The 18188-nt window shown below is 40.0% G+C and overlaps 4 protein-coding genes across 5 annotated transcripts; 1 reads left to right on the top strand and 3 right to left on the bottom strand.

The window, feature by feature from the left end:
• Window positions 1-1103: 1103 nt before the first annotated feature.
• Window positions 1104-5538, bottom strand: LOC121981795. Of its 2 annotated transcripts, none has more exons than XM_042534519.1 (6): window positions 5120-5538; window positions 4374-4462; window positions 2786-2857; window positions 2239-2363; window positions 1828-1900; window positions 1104-1363 (listed from the first exon to the last, which is right to left on the bottom strand). In XM_042534519.1, exons 1-6 carry the CDS (start codon window positions 5355-5357, stop codon window positions 1259-1261), a joined length of 702 nt encoding a protein of 233 aa, XP_042390453.1. In that variant the 5' UTR covers window positions 5358-5538; the 3' UTR covers window positions 1104-1258. The 2 variants fall into 2 exon arrangements, with proteins under 2 accessions (XP_042390453.1, XP_042390452.1); XM_042534518.1 differs by having other exon boundaries at window positions 4374-4471; window positions 5120-5537.
• A 251-nt stretch (window positions 5539-5789) lies between these two features.
• Window positions 5790-7996, bottom strand: LOC121981796 (thylakoid lumenal 15.0 kDa protein 2, chloroplastic-like). The gene is made up of 6 exons (XM_042534520.1): window positions 7765-7996; window positions 7574-7677; window positions 7340-7430; window positions 7180-7248; window positions 6617-6726; window positions 5790-6180 (listed from the first exon to the last, which is right to left on the bottom strand). Exons 1-6 carry the CDS (start codon window positions 7994-7996, stop codon window positions 6088-6090), a joined length of 699 nt encoding a protein of 232 aa, XP_042390454.1. The 3' UTR covers window positions 5790-6087.
• A 69-nt stretch (window positions 7997-8065) lies between these two features.
• LOC121981794 (ruBisCO large subunit-binding protein subunit alpha) lies at window positions 8066-11303 on the bottom strand. The gene is made up of 7 exons (XM_042534517.1): window positions 11016-11303; window positions 10611-10732; window positions 10322-10529; window positions 10084-10229; window positions 9684-9990; window positions 8662-9113; window positions 8066-8590 (listed from the first exon to the last, which is right to left on the bottom strand). The coding sequence occupies exons 1-7, from the start codon at window positions 11239-11241 to the stop codon at window positions 8300-8302; spliced, it is 1752 nt and encodes a 583-aa protein (XP_042390451.1). The 5' UTR covers window positions 11242-11303; the 3' UTR covers window positions 8066-8299.
• A 1401-nt stretch (window positions 11304-12704) lies between these two features.
• LOC121983242 (pectinesterase-like) lies at window positions 12705-14768 on the top strand. Its single transcript, XM_042536194.1, has 3 exons — window positions 12705-13771; window positions 13864-14209; window positions 14280-14768. The coding sequence occupies exons 1-3, from the start codon at window positions 12748-12750 to the stop codon at window positions 14623-14625; spliced, it is 1716 nt and encodes a 571-aa protein (XP_042392128.1). The 5' UTR covers window positions 12705-12747; the 3' UTR covers window positions 14626-14768.
• Window positions 14769-18188: the final 3420 nt, after the last annotated feature.

Genomic DNA, 18188 nt, shown 5'->3' with positions numbered 1-18188 from the left:
TTTTTTAAAAAGAAATTTTCAAATTAATTAAATCCAACTTCGTAAATGGATTAGTTGGATTTAATTGATCTTCGATCTCACTCCTATCTTGTTATATAATTTGAAAACGTAAATAATTGTTACAGATTAATTTTAATAAATTTTTATATTATGAAATTTACTTTTTTTTTTCAAAGATTTAATTAATTTTAGGTCATATAGAATTATATTTTTTTAAAAAAAAAATATGACCTAGCTTAGAAGGTTTGTCATTTGACCCAATTTTTATAACAACATATGCAAGTCCACTAAAATGTTTTTTATTATTAAATAATTAGTAATGAAATAGAAATTGAATAATAGAACAATAATATACTTATAATAATATAAAAAATGGAATAATTTAATTTCTATAATATTATCGATTTAATAGCATTTAACACTTACTTTTATCTTTGTAATTCTAATGGCAAGGTTTGCAAAATGCATGATATACTATAATTTTGTCCCTTCGGATGGATCTAGTGGCTAGCGCATAAGATGTTATCATAATGAGATCTAGGATTCGAATCTCAACAAAGTCGAGGTAAATACCTCCCTTATGTGCTAGTCACTATTCCAAAGGTTAGTAGTCACTCGTGATTTACCTCCTCCGTGTTGACCTTGGGATGAATTGGCGGGGGCGCTGGGGGCGAGCGTATTTGCCTTTTACCACAATGATATGCTATAATTTTGTCCCTTCGAATAGGTCTAGTGGCTAGCGCATGAGGTGTTGCCACCATAAGATCTGGGGTTCGAATCTCGACAAAGTCGAGATAAATACCTCCCTTATGTGCTATCACTATTCCAAAAGTTAGTAATCGCCCGTAATTTACCTCCTCTGTGTTAGCCCTGAGATAGATTAACGGGGACACTAGGGACGAGTGTATTCGCCTTTTGTTACGATATACTACAATTTTACTATTTATTTACGTTTCAATAATCTACTAATCTTGAAGTGACAAAGTAGGAGTCACAAAGGAAGTGTCAATGATTAGCTAAAGAGAGAACGCCATTTCCTAATGAGAGAACAACTCACACTTCAAATAATTCAGGCTGTTCTTAGAACAAACAAGAGTAATGAGTTACTGAAATGATAAGACTTTTCCTGCTTTAAGAACTTTTTAAAAATTTCAATTATGATCCTTTACATAATTTCAAACACAACTTTTGAGTACATGAACATCTATCAAATATGCTCTTTTACTGAAATAGTCGGTACCAATACAAATACATAGTTCTAAAAGCTGAGGCCAAGTTGAAGTCCTAATGCTGCATGTAGGAGAAAAAGTGTCATGATACTGCTACCAAGAAGACCATGTACTGTCCTCATGCCTGGACTCTCCTGTGTCCAGATAAAAAAATAAAAAGATTTAAGTTGGAGCTTATAGTTGGGTTTTGTAAGAATATATTCCTTCTGATGTGTATTTCTACTGTCTGTTTATCAGATTGAACAAAAATGAGTAGTTTAGACATCCACTTGATGCTAAGAAAGTAAACTTGTTCAGGGATAAATGATGAGGACATTAATGATCACAGTTAGCATTTTCAGGGACACTATCAGAATGAACCCAACTAAAATGGGTAGGCTGCTTTGGGATGATTATGATCATTTATTGTGAGAAATTGAATTGATCCAAGTTGCCAAGTGTTGAGTTACATGAGTATCAGAATTATTTTCAACCATAGCAGTAAGCAAATTTGAAGATATTTTCAGCTAAGAATAAATAAAGATATATCTTATATCTGGACTTTGAGTTGGTTACTGGCAAGAATCAAGTTGTTTCTCAATGATGAAGTTGAGTCTACCTCAAATAAGGTCGGCAGTAGAGACTGAACTGTCAAGAGCACCAGACCGAGAAATCCACTAACAGCATGAGGGCTGGACACACACACACAGAAAAAGCAGTCAGCTATATCAACTAAGACCAACCCTTTTATCCAATATATACTAGATCAATGTCATGAGCAACAAATGAAGAAAGAAGGCCCAAAAATAATGTGCTAACATCGTAATCTCAACAAAAGGTAAAATCCGTCACCCTGACAGCCCCCCAATGACTGCCCTACACCATTAGGAGGGAGTAGGGCACAGGCTTGCCAGGATTGGACCCATGGTGATTCAGCAATTCTATCTCGTGGTTACCATCTTAACTGCTCTGGGGTGACAACATCAAAATAAAATCTTTACTAAGGTGACTGATAAGTTACAAGAGTTACCTCTCGAAAATTGGTTTATTAGAAGTCAATAAAGCAGTTATTCCACCAGTAGCACCAAGAGCAAAGAAGAAAAACATGCCTCCTAGGAGCTTTGGATGCAGGTCCTTGGCCTTGGCCTTTTCCTCCTTTGACAATTAAGTTGATAAGTAAAAAGCGTTCAGTAATAATACCTGATATATTCCAAAAGCTATAATTTATCAACGTAAATTTTTAAAATGGCTTTTAAGTAGTAGCTAGATGAATCAGTTAAACACAGCTACTGATTTGATCAGATCTGCCATCTTGCTTGATCTATGTGTTCTACCAAGAGTCATTAATAATCTACTGAATCCATCTTGCTCTTCAGCTACTACATAGTACATTAATGTAAAACTTCAGACGATATGCACATTGGTCAACTAAAACAGTGTCTTATTTAGATTAACATGAAAAAAACAAATCAATAATGAACTAGCAAACATTAAACATAGAGTTCCTGCTTAAAATAAGTTTCAGAAAAATATTAATACTTTACAATAATCACTCAGATGATAATAGGATAACTCACTGTATCTTTTGATAATCTAATTCTAAATCCAAGATATGTTCCATAACCGCCCATTGCAAAAAGAACAACTGCCTGCAGAATTACAAGTAGAAAGTAGAGACTGTTAAACTGATAATACAATCTGTACAAAGTAGGGCTTTAATATCTAAAAGTCTTCCAAATATCATACTCCATAACTAGATTCAGGAGAAGTCTCAACACATAGTGACTGGAATAGAAAGTATGAAATTTTGTATGATTACAAAAACAACAAGAAACATGATACGGAAAAAGATTATTTGGATACTGTATTCACCCCTTTGGATATCTAACTACCTAAGCACATCTACGGCTTCACTATGATATTTTGCAGTAATAATATTAGGAGAGAAAATATATTAGTCTTTGTTATTGAAAAATAATGCAGACTACTCTTTCAATTTCAATGAATTAGAAATGTGGAGTTCAAATTTTGGATATCATATAATGCATTTTTAGTTGAACAAACATGAAAATATTCCTCTTATTTATCACCTTGAGCAATTGTAGGATCGATGATTTAAAATTCAATCCAGTGAGAAGAGTGTAAAACTAGTTCCAAGATCATTCAGGAATCTCTAAGCAAATTAAGAGCATCATTTTGCACCAATAAATAAAATTAAGATGATAATTACAGTCACAAAGTTTTCCATTGGCTGTTTAATGGAGTTGACAGTTCTGTCAGATTGAAACAGGGAAATTGAAACTTCAGAGATTTTGTTTCTCAATTGAACTGGCTATTTTTCCAGTGCTAATTAACCTAAAATGTTCAGCATCTCTGGCTTCTAGCTCAAGCATAACTCTTTGTAAAAGTTCTTATGAAACCATCTAAACACATCTATGGATGTCGATGTAATTAACTTGATTTTTGTTCAATGCCAGTAGGGATCTTTGCCCTACTGAAATTTCCACATCTTTGTTTGTCTGGCAACTTATAGAAATCTACAGCTGTAAATACCTAATGCTCCACATTTCTGAGCAATGGTGACGAAATTTCCACTGGCCACTATAATATAAAATATGTGAATATTTACTGCGCATACATGTACACTACATTGTTATACTAGGAGTAAGGAGAAAAAAATACCTATAGAATCATATATGTTTCAATGTTGCATTTTCATTTCCTTGTTTAATCCGTTTCAATATCATGATATGGAGTTATTTACAATCGTAACCTTAAATAGTTTCTTATCTAGTCATCAGCTAGGTGGGAGTGGTTACCTATGCAATCATGAATATTCATGGTTCTCGATTTTCTTTCGTAATTTATGCTATCGTATTAACAGATGGACCTTTTTTATCTTGTTTTTTAACTCAAGAAAAACTAAGAGAAAGCAAGTGAGACACCCTCCTAAATGGTGAAGGAGTGATTCGAAGCCACGACCTCGGCAGCAATTTCCAAAATCATTATTTTACCAATTGAGTTAGTGGGCACCTTCAAAAGAAGGAAATTCTACATTTACTTTCATCAAGCATAGAATAAACAATAAAGGCAGTTATCATGTTTATTATGAGATCCAAAACAGAAGAAATGCCAAATTCCCTAAAGACAGTGTAAAAGACTAACCATATTTCCCGGATGACCCCAGTGGACAAGCCATTCAGGAAGGTTCCATGTCTTCACTAGTTCAACAAATGGCTCAAAGATAGATCTTACTGCTGCAGCTGTTTTAGATGTTATCATATAGGAATGCTTTGATATTATTACAAGCTCAAAACAGAGAACTGAAGAAAGTATATTACCGCATGAACATACAAAAGGTTTCACAAAATAAATATCACTTTTCTGCAGAATAATTTAGTTAGCCATATATGAAAAATAACAAAATATCACAGTTAATCAACAAACTTATATTTTGATGGAATTTCTTATTACTAAATATCTATCAAATAGTTTGAATTTGATTTCTTTACCAATTAGCACGGTTACTTTTTTGTAAATTGTAATCCTAAAGTAATAATACTCTACTTCCATAGATTCACAAAAAGATCAGAGTCTGTCCAGCTACTATGTGAAACACATGGCAAAGTTGTAGCAAAAAAGGCTAGAGTCTGTCCATTTTTCCTGCAGATCTTTCTCTTTGACTGCACTCATTCAATGATTCAAGTCGTGTATTATCTGGCTAATTCATAGTTAGCGAAGGGCTGAGCGAACAACCTAGGTCGCTCAAATCATTTTCCTTAAAAAAAACATAAAAGGCTAATCTTTGCTAAGACAGAGATTGAAATCCTCTTATTTCGTCAAAACTTTCAATTTTCAGGTCTTCGGGGAAAAAAACAACAGGAAAGCAACGTGGTGAGCAAACTAGATACCTCCAGGAAGCGCAGACGCGAGGAGAAGAGGATAAGGAGCAATGGAGAACAACAGAATCTCCCCACTTCTTCCTTTGGCTCTCGATTCAGCTACCTCCTCGCATTGCTCGCCCACCACCCTCAGTCTTCCTCTCCCCTTCCTCTCTGTCTTCGCCGCGGAGAAAACAGGTAAAGCAGACCTCCCTTGAACAACAATACTAGAGATAGCGTGGCTGTGGAAAGCAGGAACCGTCGCCATGTCTACTCCTCTTGGAGTAAAGCGGAGGATGCAACATAAGATTGAAGATAAAAGCGGAGCGATAGAGCGAGGAGAAAGAGAGAGAAAGGGGGAGGGCGAAGCGCGCTGGAGCGTGGAAAAACCGAAACCAAGTACGCGTCGCGCGAGCGTATTGGCCTGCCCGTGCAAACCTCATTAGAACGTTAATTGTTAACAACTAAAACCGACATAATTAAATATTAATAAGACATAATTAATTGCCTAAAACATCTGATAACTTTAAAAAGAATTTATTTGTAATTTTAAAATTGTTCAACTCTCCTCAATTGCAAATATTAATAATTCGCTACATCAAAACTTGTTATCTAAAACTTCCAACACGCTTCTTGGAATAATTTCAAATGGTGTTTATTTTATTTTATTTCACTTTTTTATCTTTAGATTATATTTTATTTTATAAGATTTATCGAGCATTTTGCTGAATTAACCGAAATAACTTTAGACAGGAAAACAAAAAACACAATGATCCTTTTGCAATCTCCTCCACTACGATCAGTTTAAGACAAGACTTCACCATTGAAAGCATGCTCAGAGATGGTAGAGAAGTTCATGGCTTGTTTGGTCATCAGCATCAGCAAGTCGAACACAAACGAATGTGAAGAAGAATTCATTTGTCATTGACGGTCGGGCTCAGTCGATCTCTAAGAAATAATGGTGCAATTTCGCCTTCGTAACTCCTACTAAGAAAGCTTCAGTTTACCTCCAGGCAGTTACTGGGTCCTGTTGATTCTCTGAGGCAACTCGAAATAGCCACTACTGCAGCTTCTATAGATGCATCTTCCCCCTGGCAGACAAAATAAGAAATAGGAAGCTTCAACTATGTTACAAACACATTGCACTTGTTTTGCAAGTAAAACATTTGCCGGAACAGGATTCTAACTATCGAAAGGTGCATTTTTATTATCGAGTGAGAGTTAATAAAGATTGAATGATCATTTCACATCTACTGAAAAAATTGAAGCATTACATAAAGCATCTTCCTGTGATTCCTAAGGTAAAACCTGAGGGAACTTCTAAATCCTAGCCGCTTCGTATTTGTCACAGAAGAACTAAAGTGCATGTATCCATCAAAGAGGTTTCTGATATTGAGAAAATATTGTAAGAACTTGTAGGATGAAAGATAGATTTGAGGTTTTAAGAAAGAAACCAATGCGCTGAAAATAAGGAATGTTTTTATGGATGTAAAGAGAGATTTAAGAGCAACTGGTTTTGCAGCTTACTTTTTCTTTCCAATAGAACATGTTGCCATACTTTCCGGCCACGCGACTCCAAAAGCTTCGAGGCACGTCCAGATCAACTGAAGCTCCAACGTTAAAGTGCAACATGTTTCCTGCCAATGCCCATACACAGGAAACAGCAGGTTCATGAAGAGCATGGAATACTTACAAGTTACAAATGAACAGCAGATTCTCCTATTTAATGCAGTTTATGTAGGAGTATATGACTGGCATAATCAAGGCCAATTCCAAAATCCTGGGGAACCTTTGGACATTCCAAAAGCTCCAACTAAAGAATGATCATTTTATGATGAAAAGAGGATTGTAAAATTGGTGCAAATAATGCTAGTTACAAGGCAAAATGAGATAAAGGAGTTATTTGATTCAAGCCAATGTACTTTTCCTTCACTTGAGAAAGCAATCTTTAAGTTTTCCAATGTAGCAAATTCTTTTACACTTTTAGTAACCAGTAAGGCATATTATATTCACTGTGGATCCATGAATAAATAGTCCACAATCAGCCTATTCAACCTAATGCATGACCATAAAATAAGAATTATGCTTACCGAAAGTTGGATCAGCAACAAATACAATAGTTTGATCATCAACTTTCCAGAATTCCTTAACAGCTGCTCCTGCAAGAAAAAAAAACAAGCAAAATGTATGAGGCCAGATGTTTTACATGTTCTGAAGAGTTGTAGTATAAACATGTATAAAAATTCACACCTGGTGTTTCAGGATAATTCTGTGCAAGAATTCTTAGCTTAACACCTGTGTCCTTCTCCAGATCTGCTATTTCTTGACAAAGCTGTCTTTCCTATGAAAGAAGAAAACAAATTCAAAGAACTGAGTTCTCAGTGTCTGAAGTTGTGTAACAAAACAAAGCTCTTCCTCAAGGTGATCAGGAGTATGGTATTCTGAAGGTCGAATTCTGCAACATCAATAACAAGAAAACTATACCTGGCTTGCAGAGAGAAACCCAGCAACATCAATGACAGGACTGAACTCCTTCGGAAGCATCTCAGGCCTGTTAACTCCAACTTTGGCATCGGCAATCCCAACTCCTGCACACACCGATCGCTTGGTGAGTGATCCTTTCCCTATGAAATGGAGAAACGGAGGAATCCAGAGGAGAGATGGGGAGAGGTTACCGCCTAGGGCAAATCCGAGAGCGAGCGCGCCGGTGAAGGCGAGGTTGAGGGATTTGGAGCAAAGGCGTGCTCCCCATTTCTTTAGATCTGGAAGGGCGGCCGACGTAGAAGCGGTAGAAATAGAAGCAGCAGCAGCAGCTCTACTTCGCCGCACCTCGACGACGCCGAGAAAAGGACGAGGCAGATGCGAAGGAAGAAGAGCGACCATGATCCCTTTTGAATTCGAAATCATCCATTCCTGCGTTTTACTAACTGCATAGTTCTCTTTTCTTGGCCAGAAAATTTTAGATTTTTGAGGTGATTAAATTGAACACGTAGACGAAAACACTGATACAATCTGTCGATTTTCTGACCACTTCCTTTGTTTTTTTTTAATAGTTCATGAGCTTGAATTTGCAAACATAACTGCTCTAATCAGAGTCCTAAACAATAGTGATCAAAAACAGATCAATGCAGAAAGCACAACATTTGCATCTAGAATCGTTCGAAAGTATCACTCTGCCAAATTGCCCAAAACGTTCCTACGTAAGAATGCTTAAACCATTAGGCTCCCTTCCGCTGGCTCAGCGACGGGAGCTTTTGGCTTCGGCTTCTCCACCACAATCGCCTGCGTCGTCAACACCATTCCGGCGACCGACGCAGCATTTTGCAGACCGCATCTTGTAACCTTGGCCGGGTCGATAACTCCAGATTCCACCAAGTTTTCATACTCGTCAGTCATGGCATTGTAGCCGATCTCCCATTCCTTGTCCTTGATTTTCTCGACCACCACCTCTCCTTCCACGCCTGCATTGTGTGCGATCAAGGCTGCCGGAGCTACCAGTGCCTGTTCAATCATATAGGTCAGGCAACAGAGTTGCAATTTGAAAGCCATATCACTGATGCAATATTGGTCACCTTTTGAACAATGTCGGCTCCAATGCGCTCATCTGCATCATCGATCTGGTCTTTGATGGCGGGCACAAGAGTGGAGAGGTGAACCAGGGCAGCGCCTCCACCAGGAACGATTCCCTCCTCTATGGCCGCAAATGTGGCATTTTTGGCATCCTCTACTCTCAGTTTGCGGTCTTCAAGCTCTGTCTCAGTTGCAGCGCCTACCTTCACAACTGCCACACCGCCAGAAAGTTTGGCAATTCTCTCCGCTAGCTTCTCAGAATCATAAATTGAGTCGGTCTCTGCAAGTTCTTTCTTTAATTGGGCTATTCTAGCCTGGATTTCATCCTTAGATGCTGCCTCAGCAATCAAAGTGGTGGAGCTCTGGGCGATTGTAATCTTCCTTGCTGTGCCAAGTTGTTCGACCGATACATTCTCGATCAACAGGCCAAGATCTTTGGCTTGGAATTCAGCTCCTACATACAAAATGTTGATCAATAGCCTCAGAAGAAATTTTTTTCACTTGAAAATGAATCACTTTAAGGTATAGTTTATTGCAATTTTAACAAGCATCAAGAAATCACTGGTCTGGATATCTGAATTTAAAAAAAAAAAAAAGAAGAAGAAATCACTAGTCCACCAGCAAGCTCCGAAAGACATGATTGATTGTGACGCCAAAAAACATAGAGGTCTAGATCAATAAACAGTGTATCAAACAAAGAGAGTTATTCAAATAGGTCAATTTGATCGGATATGCAAAGAGTAAATGACTTTGTGAACCCAAGTGAACAAATCAATTTGGTCAGTTTACATGAAACTTTGTAAGCTGACCATCTGGGTGACAAAAATTATGTTATTAAATAAAGTTTTAGTCACTGGACCTCTAATTACAATCAGAATGCCATTCATACAATGGAAATTACAGATCAGTTCCCATCATGGATGATGATATGTGTTAGTTCAGCTTGTGCAACTTTATAATAAGCAACGACTTAAAATGTAGAAGAAGCTCACAAATAGCGATTGAACAAGCAAATTAAGAGTACCTGTAACAATGGCAATATCTTGAAGAAGAGCCTTCCTTCTTTCACCAAATCCAGGAGCTTTGATTGCAGCCACATTCAGAATACCCCGAAGCTTATTCACAACTAAAGTTGCTAGGGCCTCACCAGTGATATCCTCTGCAATAATGAGAAGAGGAGCTCTCATTTGAGTGGTCTTCTCCAATAAAGGTACAATTTCCTTTATTGTTGAAATCTTTTGGTCAGTCACTAAAACTTTTGCATTTTCAAACTCAACGAGCAGTTTCTCAGGATTTGTGACGAATTGCGGAGAGATATAGCCTCGGTCAATCTGCACATTCCAAAAAGGCAGTGAGTCTTCAGAAGCTGCTCGAGATTGTAGGTTAGAGCAACTAAAACACAAGTAAATTCAATTTAGTCAAACCTCCATCCCTTCTTCAACTTCGACAGTAGTTTCGAATGAGGATGAAGACTCAATAGATAGCACACCATCTGGACCAACTTTATCAATTGCATCAGCAATCATAGTTCCTATGAACTCATCATTACCAGCTGAGATTGTTGCAACAGCTGCAGTAGCAGAGACCATATATTCAACAAATATATTAAAATCTTTCAAGAGTTCAGCAAGTTACATGGTTTGTGCATTGAACACATTCTACCTTTGATATCAGCACGTCCCTTGACAGGTCGGGCTTTCTTCTCAAGCTCTTCAACTAGACCATTGACAGTCTTATCAATTCCCTTCTTGATGGACACAGGATTTGCACCAGAGGTAACACTCAATAAACCTAACTTGATGATTTCTCGTGCAAGAACTGATGCAGTTGTGGTGCCATCACCAGCCGAGTCATTTGTCTTACTAGCAACCTTCATTTCAAAGATAAAAACACTGTATGACTCACCCTTCTATAGAGTAAACAACAAAAAGCAGCAGATTTAGGTTCATACCTCGCGAATCAAAGCTGCGCCTGCATTTTCCATTGGATCTGCAAGCTCGATGGCACGGGCAATAGTTACGCCGTCATTGACAACTTTTGGAGCTCCATACTCATCTAACACGACATTTCTCCCTAAAGTTCATATGTTTAGACATATTAGGCTTGGCATTAGCTCCTATCACGAGAGTGTACATCAAAATAAACCATAAATTCAAGCATATAATGAGTGGAAACAAAAGGCTCATGCGGGTAACCATATCATTAGCGAGAATTATACCTAATTTTCCTCTCGTAGAACAAACATAGATCCGAGAGATTTTTTAATCCAAAAATCAATGAACAACAACTACAAATGCACAGAATACTCAAAGAGACATCTAGCGAAGGATCGAAGGGTCACTCGTAAAAATAATACCTCTAGGCCCGAGAGTAACACCAACAGCATTGGCTAGCTTCTCAACGCCGGCCTGGAGAGACGACCTGGAGCTCTGATCAAAGGCGATGTCTTTCGCCATGGCTCGAACGACGAGCTTCCGGCGGGCATCGGACCCTTGTCCATGGGTCCATCTCCTCCTCAGACACTCCTGACGCGGCGAGGAGCGGAAGATGGAGGCGGTGGAGACAGCGTTGGCGGAGGCCATCGGAGAGAGGAGAGGAAGAACAGTGGGCAGCGACAGCTGTGAGACCGAAGGGATAAGGTAAGGGCGAGCGGGTTTAAGAAGGAGAGGTTTCGATACGACGAAGGAAGATGGGCGAAGAATCTAGAAGCTTCCTGCTCGGCCCAATGAAAGCCCAATTCAATATACGGATTAGGCCCAAATGAGAGGCCTGACCGAGTTGTCGGGTTCATTAAAGCCCAATTCAATATCCGAATGCGACGCCGGTGGAAAAGAACCAACCGTGCGTTTACTTTGATGGGAACAGAAGAATCAATCATTCTCTCCCTTGACTACATGGAACGATTGAGTGAAGAGATGGTAAACGAGAGGATATCTCATTCGTGGTTTTGGATTACCACTAATTTTGCTTACTCAAGCTGATATCCTCGAGCCTCTTTTACAATTTATTAAAATAGAAAAATTATGCCTCCATTCCATTTTGGAATTATTTTGTATAAAATTATATCATATAAAAACAATAGCTTGTTTTGATAAAATTATTCTAAGATAGAACTTTGATTAACATTGTCCCAAGACAATCCTACTTCGAAGTAGTTTTGATTCAGTTTTGAATCTTTTGATGAAATTGCTCTGAGTTGTAATCCCTTTGTCCAAAATAATCTTTATTTTATACTTCAAAAGGGAGTAAAAAAGGATATATAATAGTAGAGTATTTTCTTAATTTCTTAGATATTTAAGGATTGAATTTAAATTTGATAAATTAACAAATAATTTTTTTTTAATCAATAGCTTATCTAAGAATATTAAATTGATGGGTCATCTCTCAATATAAATAAATTATATTTTAAATTTAGATAGATAAATCTGAATGAAGATGGAAGTCGACATCTGAATTAAAAAAAAAAAATCAATGGTAGCTTGAGGTTGAGTTGGTGGATGATCCTAGTCACGGAAGAAATAGGAAGTCAAAATCATGGCCTAATGCATGACTTTCTGAAACTCACAAACTCATTTGATGATCCATCTCTTTGTCTTAAGCCCATCGATTCCCGAATAAACAAGTCAAAGTCAAAGTCAAACTCCGCCGGCGGGTCGGGCCAGTTTACTTAGCTGTGTTCATCAAACGATGCCTAACTCTTATTAATCAGATCAGATGGGCGATCGAATTCGACCGGTTCACGAAGTTGGGAAATCAACACTTCGCCCGCAGATCCGGTTTAACCCCAAGAGGATAAGCGTGTTGGGCTGGGACATGATCGCTCCGCTGGATTTGCCGTCGGACGCTGCATTCCTTGACTGCGTCGGTGGCCAGTGGCCTACGTCTTAGTCAATGCTCCGCGCTTTATGTCACCTAAAGTCAATTTATTGACCTTTAACAAACTTATTCCTCTGCCTAATTGAATGCAAACAAGACTCTTCCTGGATCATTAATGCCTTTAAGCCTTTGACCGTTAATGTGTATATATATATATAAGTATAATTTCACCATCACCGCCATCAATTGTGAGTTAGCATAAGAATCCGTTCATGGCTTCTACCACCTTCGTTGCCGTACTCTTCCTCTGCTCCTTCCTCTTCCTGCTCGCTCCGACGCACTCCGATGGCGCCGTCCCTCCTTCTGCCGCCCCCGTCGACCCTTCCGTCGCTTGCAACTCCTCCGTCGATCCCAAGTTCTGCAGGAGTGTGCTCCCGCGGCGAGGTAGCCTCTATGACTACGGCCGGTTCTCTCTGGCCAAGTCCCTCTCGGACGCCCGCAAGTTTTTCGACTTGGTCGGCCGCTACCTCGCCGGGCACTCGGCGTTGTCTCCGACCGCCGTCTTGGCCCTCCAGGATTGCCAGCTCCTCTCGAGCCTCAACATCGACTTCCTGACTTCGGCCGGGGCTGCATTGAACTACACCGACACGCTGCTCGACCCTCAGGCGGAGAAGCTTCAGACCCTGCTCTCCGCGCTGGTGACCAACCAGCAGACCTGCTCCGACGGACTGCAGGCGACCGCGGGGGCGTGGTCCGTCAAGAACGGCCTCGCGGTTCCCATCTCCAACGGCACGAAGCTCTACGGCATGTCGCTGGCGCTCTTCAACAAGGCTTGGAAGAACAGGGGGCGCAGCAAGGGAAACCACTCTGCCTCAAAACTCATCCCGCACCGCAGAGGGCTGCTCTTCCATGAAGCTAAGGTTGACGGCGATCGCCGGATACCCCTGAGGATGTCGGCCCCGAAAAGAGAGCTGTTCGAGAGGTGGAGCGGCCGGCGGCTGCTCCAGACCGTCACGGACACCGTTTTGGTGTACGATGTTGTGGCGGTGAGCCAAGATGGAACGGGGAACTACACCACCATCACCGACGCCGTCAACTCGGCACCCAGTAACCTCGACGGGACCACCAACGGTTACTACTTGATATACGTCGCCGCCGGCGTCTACCAGGAGTACGTCGTCGTCGGGAAGCGCAAAACGTACTTGATGATGATCGGCGAGGGTATCAACCGCACCGTCGTCACCGGTAGCCACAATGTGGTTGACGGTGGGACTACCTTTAACTCCTCATCCTTCGGTATGTGGATCGAAATCAAAGAATTCGCCATTGATTGATTCCTTCTTCATTTAGATACTTAATGTTCGAATTCCTCTGTTCTGCCTCTGTAGCGGTGGTGGGACAAGGGTTCGTGGCCATCAACATGACCTTCCAGAACACGGCCGGTCCGGCCAAGGGTCAGGCCGTCGCAGTCCGGAACGGGGCCGATCTCTCCACCTTCTACCTCTGCAGCTTCGAGGGCTACCAAGACACGCTCTACACGCACTCGATGCGGCAATTCTACCGCGAGTGCGACATCTACGGCACCGTCGACTACATCTTCGGCAACGCCGCGGTGGTCTTCCAGAGCTGCAACGTCTACTCCCGCCTGCCGCGACCCGGGCAGAGCAACACCGTCACCGCCCAGGGCCGGAGCGACCCCAACCAGAACACCGGCACCTCGATGCTGTCCTGCAGGTGGTTAAACTGAATCACTTGATTAAGCCGATCGACCCAAAGGAATCAATTTATATATATTTTCATACAGATTTCTCGCTGCCGACGACCTTGCCGCCGGAGGCGGCTCGACGAGGACGTACCTCGGCCGGCCGTGGAGGCTCTACTCGAGGACGGTGATCGCGGAGTCGTTCGTGGACGCGTTGGTCGACCCGGCAGGTTGGCTGCCGTGGAACGGCAACTTTGCGCTGGATACGTTGTACTATGGGGAGTTCGGCAACACCGGGCCCAGCGCCGGCACGGCCGACCGGGTTACGTGGCCGGGATTCCATGTGATTAGCGAAGGCGACGCGGCCAATTTCACGGTGAGCAACTTCATTCTGGGAGACAACTGGTTGCCGCAGGCAGGAGTGCCTTATGACAGCGGGTTGCTCTAATAGATTAGTGATTAGCCAAAGTGTAAACTTGATTCATATTTGATTCACGCTTAAATAATAATCAATTGGTGTTCTTTAATGTGGTAGTCAAATTAATATTGTCTTTTGTAAACGTTGATGCACATAAAATAGAATTTTGGGGATCAAATTTATACCGGCAGGCCCACTTTACCTTTTTAATAAAAAAAGGTACAGTCTTATTCAAAATGGAGGCCCACTTTACTTTTTAATTTAAAAAAGGTGTGCATTCTCATATTTTTATTATTTAAAATGGTTTTTATTATTATCCCATATTCCCATGTTTAAATCTCCTATCTAAATTTTAAATAGATTAGATAAATAATAAAAACTATGAAATTATCATTATTATACATGTTGTATAGTTATAATTTAGTAGCCACTATAACATGAATACTAAGTGAGTACGATTAAATATAAATTATAGTAGTTATGAAATTATAGCTATTATAAGGGTGTTTAGTTAAATGAATGACTATGGGTATGAATTTGATAATAAGGTGGGATGAGAATTGGAATAGAAATGAAACCCACCTGGTTATATTGGTTGGGTTGATTCTCATAAATCTAGAAATCATTCTCAAATTATCATTTCCAAACACACAATCCAAAAACTATCTTTTACTATCATTATATTCCCCTATTCCCAAACCCACCAATCAAACACCCTCTAAATATGTATTGTAATAGCTACAAAATCATAACTGTTACAACGTGAATATTTTCAAATAAGTTAAGTATGTGTTATGGCAGATATAAAATCGTAACTACTGTAACATGTGTAACAACTATAAAATCATAGCTATTATTGTAGATGCAGCGGAGGCCGGCAAGAGGGGGGTGAATTGCTGAAAACAAAAATAAACTATACCCTCCTCGGATTTCAACTTAGAAATTAAATCAGCAATAAAATAATAGCAACTAAATTAAGAAGACAGAAAAAGAAACAGGAACGGAAGAGACTCAGGGATTTAACATGGTTACAACCAAGGAGGTTGTTAATCCAGGACAGTAGAAAAAACGCAGTAAGAAAAATCTCATTCTCTGAAGGCGGCGAAGCCTTTTACACTTTGGAAGCTCACTAGTTGTTTAGGAATTGCTTACAGATTGATTTCTTGAGTTGTTCTTGAATTTCTAGCTCTAGGGGTATTTTTATAGCTCCTGGAAAGTCTATCCCGAGGGTCCAAGGCGCCTCCAACAAGGTTCAAGGCGCCTCTAACCAAGTCAAGCGGAGTTCTAATCCGCGCGCAAACGGTCATTTTGACCAGCTTGGAGGTGCCTCCAACAGTGTTGAAGGCGCCTTCAACACTGTTGAAGGCGCCTCCAATGTGGAGGTCTGGGCAGGCGCCTCCAGCACTTCTTTTAAGGCGCCTCCAACTTGCTTTTTAGCTCCTTTTAACTTTGTTTCAGCTTCCGAAGCTTCGATAACTTGGGTGATTGCGGTCAACCGGAATAGGGTTCATCCGAACCCAATTCTCGGTCTTCTCCTCGAGCAGGCTTCCATCCGGCTTCTTGTCCCTCGAACGCCGCGCACGTTCTTCTCGCTCCACCGGAGTACTCTTCCGCAGCCCTCTCGTCCTTCGGACGCACCGAGCCCGTCGACTCTCTCCCCGTGCCATCCTTCTCGCTAGCTGCGTCTTCCGCTCGACTTCCTGCGCTCCTAAGCTCCTACACACTCAGACACAAGGATTAAACACAACGCAAGACCTAACCAACTTTGTTGATCACATCAAAACTACCACGGGGTCTAACAGTTATAACGTCAATTCAGGATTTAGATGGAAAATTTAGATGGAAGATAATAATAAAAATAGTACCAACGAATAGGAGGGTAAATGTGCACTACTGAACAGTGGCAAGAGATGCCCATTTTTAGACTGTTGACAAGTGAGAGAGGAGGTAAATCATGCATATTATGGAAATTTCTTTTTTTTTTTTAATTTTTATGAAAGTTAAGTATACAACGGAATAAATAAAAAAAATAGAATACCATTGATTTACTTGATTTAGAGCTTTCGACAACTCCTACTACAAAAGCTAGATCATTTGGACTTATTGATGAATAATCCACTAATATTCTCTACCTGTAAACTCCTGGTAGAATAATTGAATACAAGAATACGAAGAAGGACAGTGTAACAAACCTACACTACCTTAGCAATAAAGAAAAAAAATTTAATTAAATTGTTAGCAACATATAAATATCGAAGTTGAATGCTCATGTGTCGGTGTTGGTCTATCGACAATAGTTGGAAATTATACATTAGTAGCACGGCAACAACACAACAAAGTCGGAGTGGCAGAACAGTTGTCTGAGCTTCTATGGTTGTTACTATTCTTTTAGCTGAATAGGCCTTTTAAAGAGTACTGAGGGTGCCTCCAATCTCAAGTTTGATCTCGTAAACTTCAACCTCTTATCGACTTTGAAACCCTCAATCTCTATTCATGCGAGGGCACCTCCAAGCACTCCAAGGCGCCTCCAATGCATTATGAGGCACCTCCAACACGCTTCAGGGTGTCTTCGCACAACAAACTTCTATCCCTGAAGTTTATTTGCATGTAGGCGCCTCCGTTAGGTCTAGGACGCCATCGCGCACCTCCGAGACACCTCAGACATTGTTCATCCGAAGCTGATTTTTGCACTTAGCTCCTGTAAAAGATTGTTAGTCTAAATAACAAATATTCCATACAAAATAAAATTATCACAATAAAAAATAAAACAACATTATTAATTAGATCCTATATTACCAAGACCAGGATCTAGTCATGGTCTCAACTTAGACTTCCAAAATGAATCTAAACTAGATTAGCACCTACAACCCTACTAACCTCGTCCTCACTAAATCTCTCTCCTCTAGTGTTTACCACTACTTACCTGTCAAACATCTGATCCTCCAGACTTGTTTAGATCCTGCTTAGTGTCTTATCAATTTGATATACAAAGACTTACCTGCAACACTAAGTTAGCACAGTAGATATAAAATAGTAAAGTAAAATAGTGTTAGCGATATTCAAAATTTGCCGGTCCAATGGACTGTGTGCAGCTGATTGAAAATCAGTCAGTCACATAAGCTTGGAGTTTACTTTTTCAAGATTTTTCATTACCTAGAGTTACCTCTATTGGGACCTTAATGTTCGGTTAAAGGGGGGTGAATAGTCAATCACCCACCACGTTCACTTCCTACAACTTGTTAGTGCACAGCAGAATATAAAAACAAAACTAACAAGTAGAAAGTTAAATCTAAGAAGACAATAAATAAGAAAGTAAATCGACATGTTGCGTTTAACATGGTTCGAAGATTATGGCTCCTACTCTACGATTGTCTGTAAGATGTGTTAGAGTGTATACTAAAAGCCAAGCTTTTGTAAACATTTATTTTTGAAATAAAAGAATCACATTGGTCAATATCTACATTTATTTGTTAAATGTAATTATTCAATTAATTTATATAGTAGATAACATGGAGTGTGGTGTCACACTCAAAAGATCATGTTGTCGGTTCTTTATAAATTATAAATAGTTGCTCATGACTAAGATGGAAAGA

This window comes from Zingiber officinale, chromosome 5A (assembly GCF_018446385.1).
Source record: "Zingiber officinale cultivar Zhangliang chromosome 5A, Zo_v1.1, whole genome shotgun sequence".
Lineage (NCBI taxonomy): Eukaryota > Viridiplantae > Streptophyta > Magnoliopsida > Zingiberales > Zingiberaceae > Zingiber > Zingiber officinale.
This window is presented reverse-complemented; position numbering and strand designations above follow the sequence as displayed.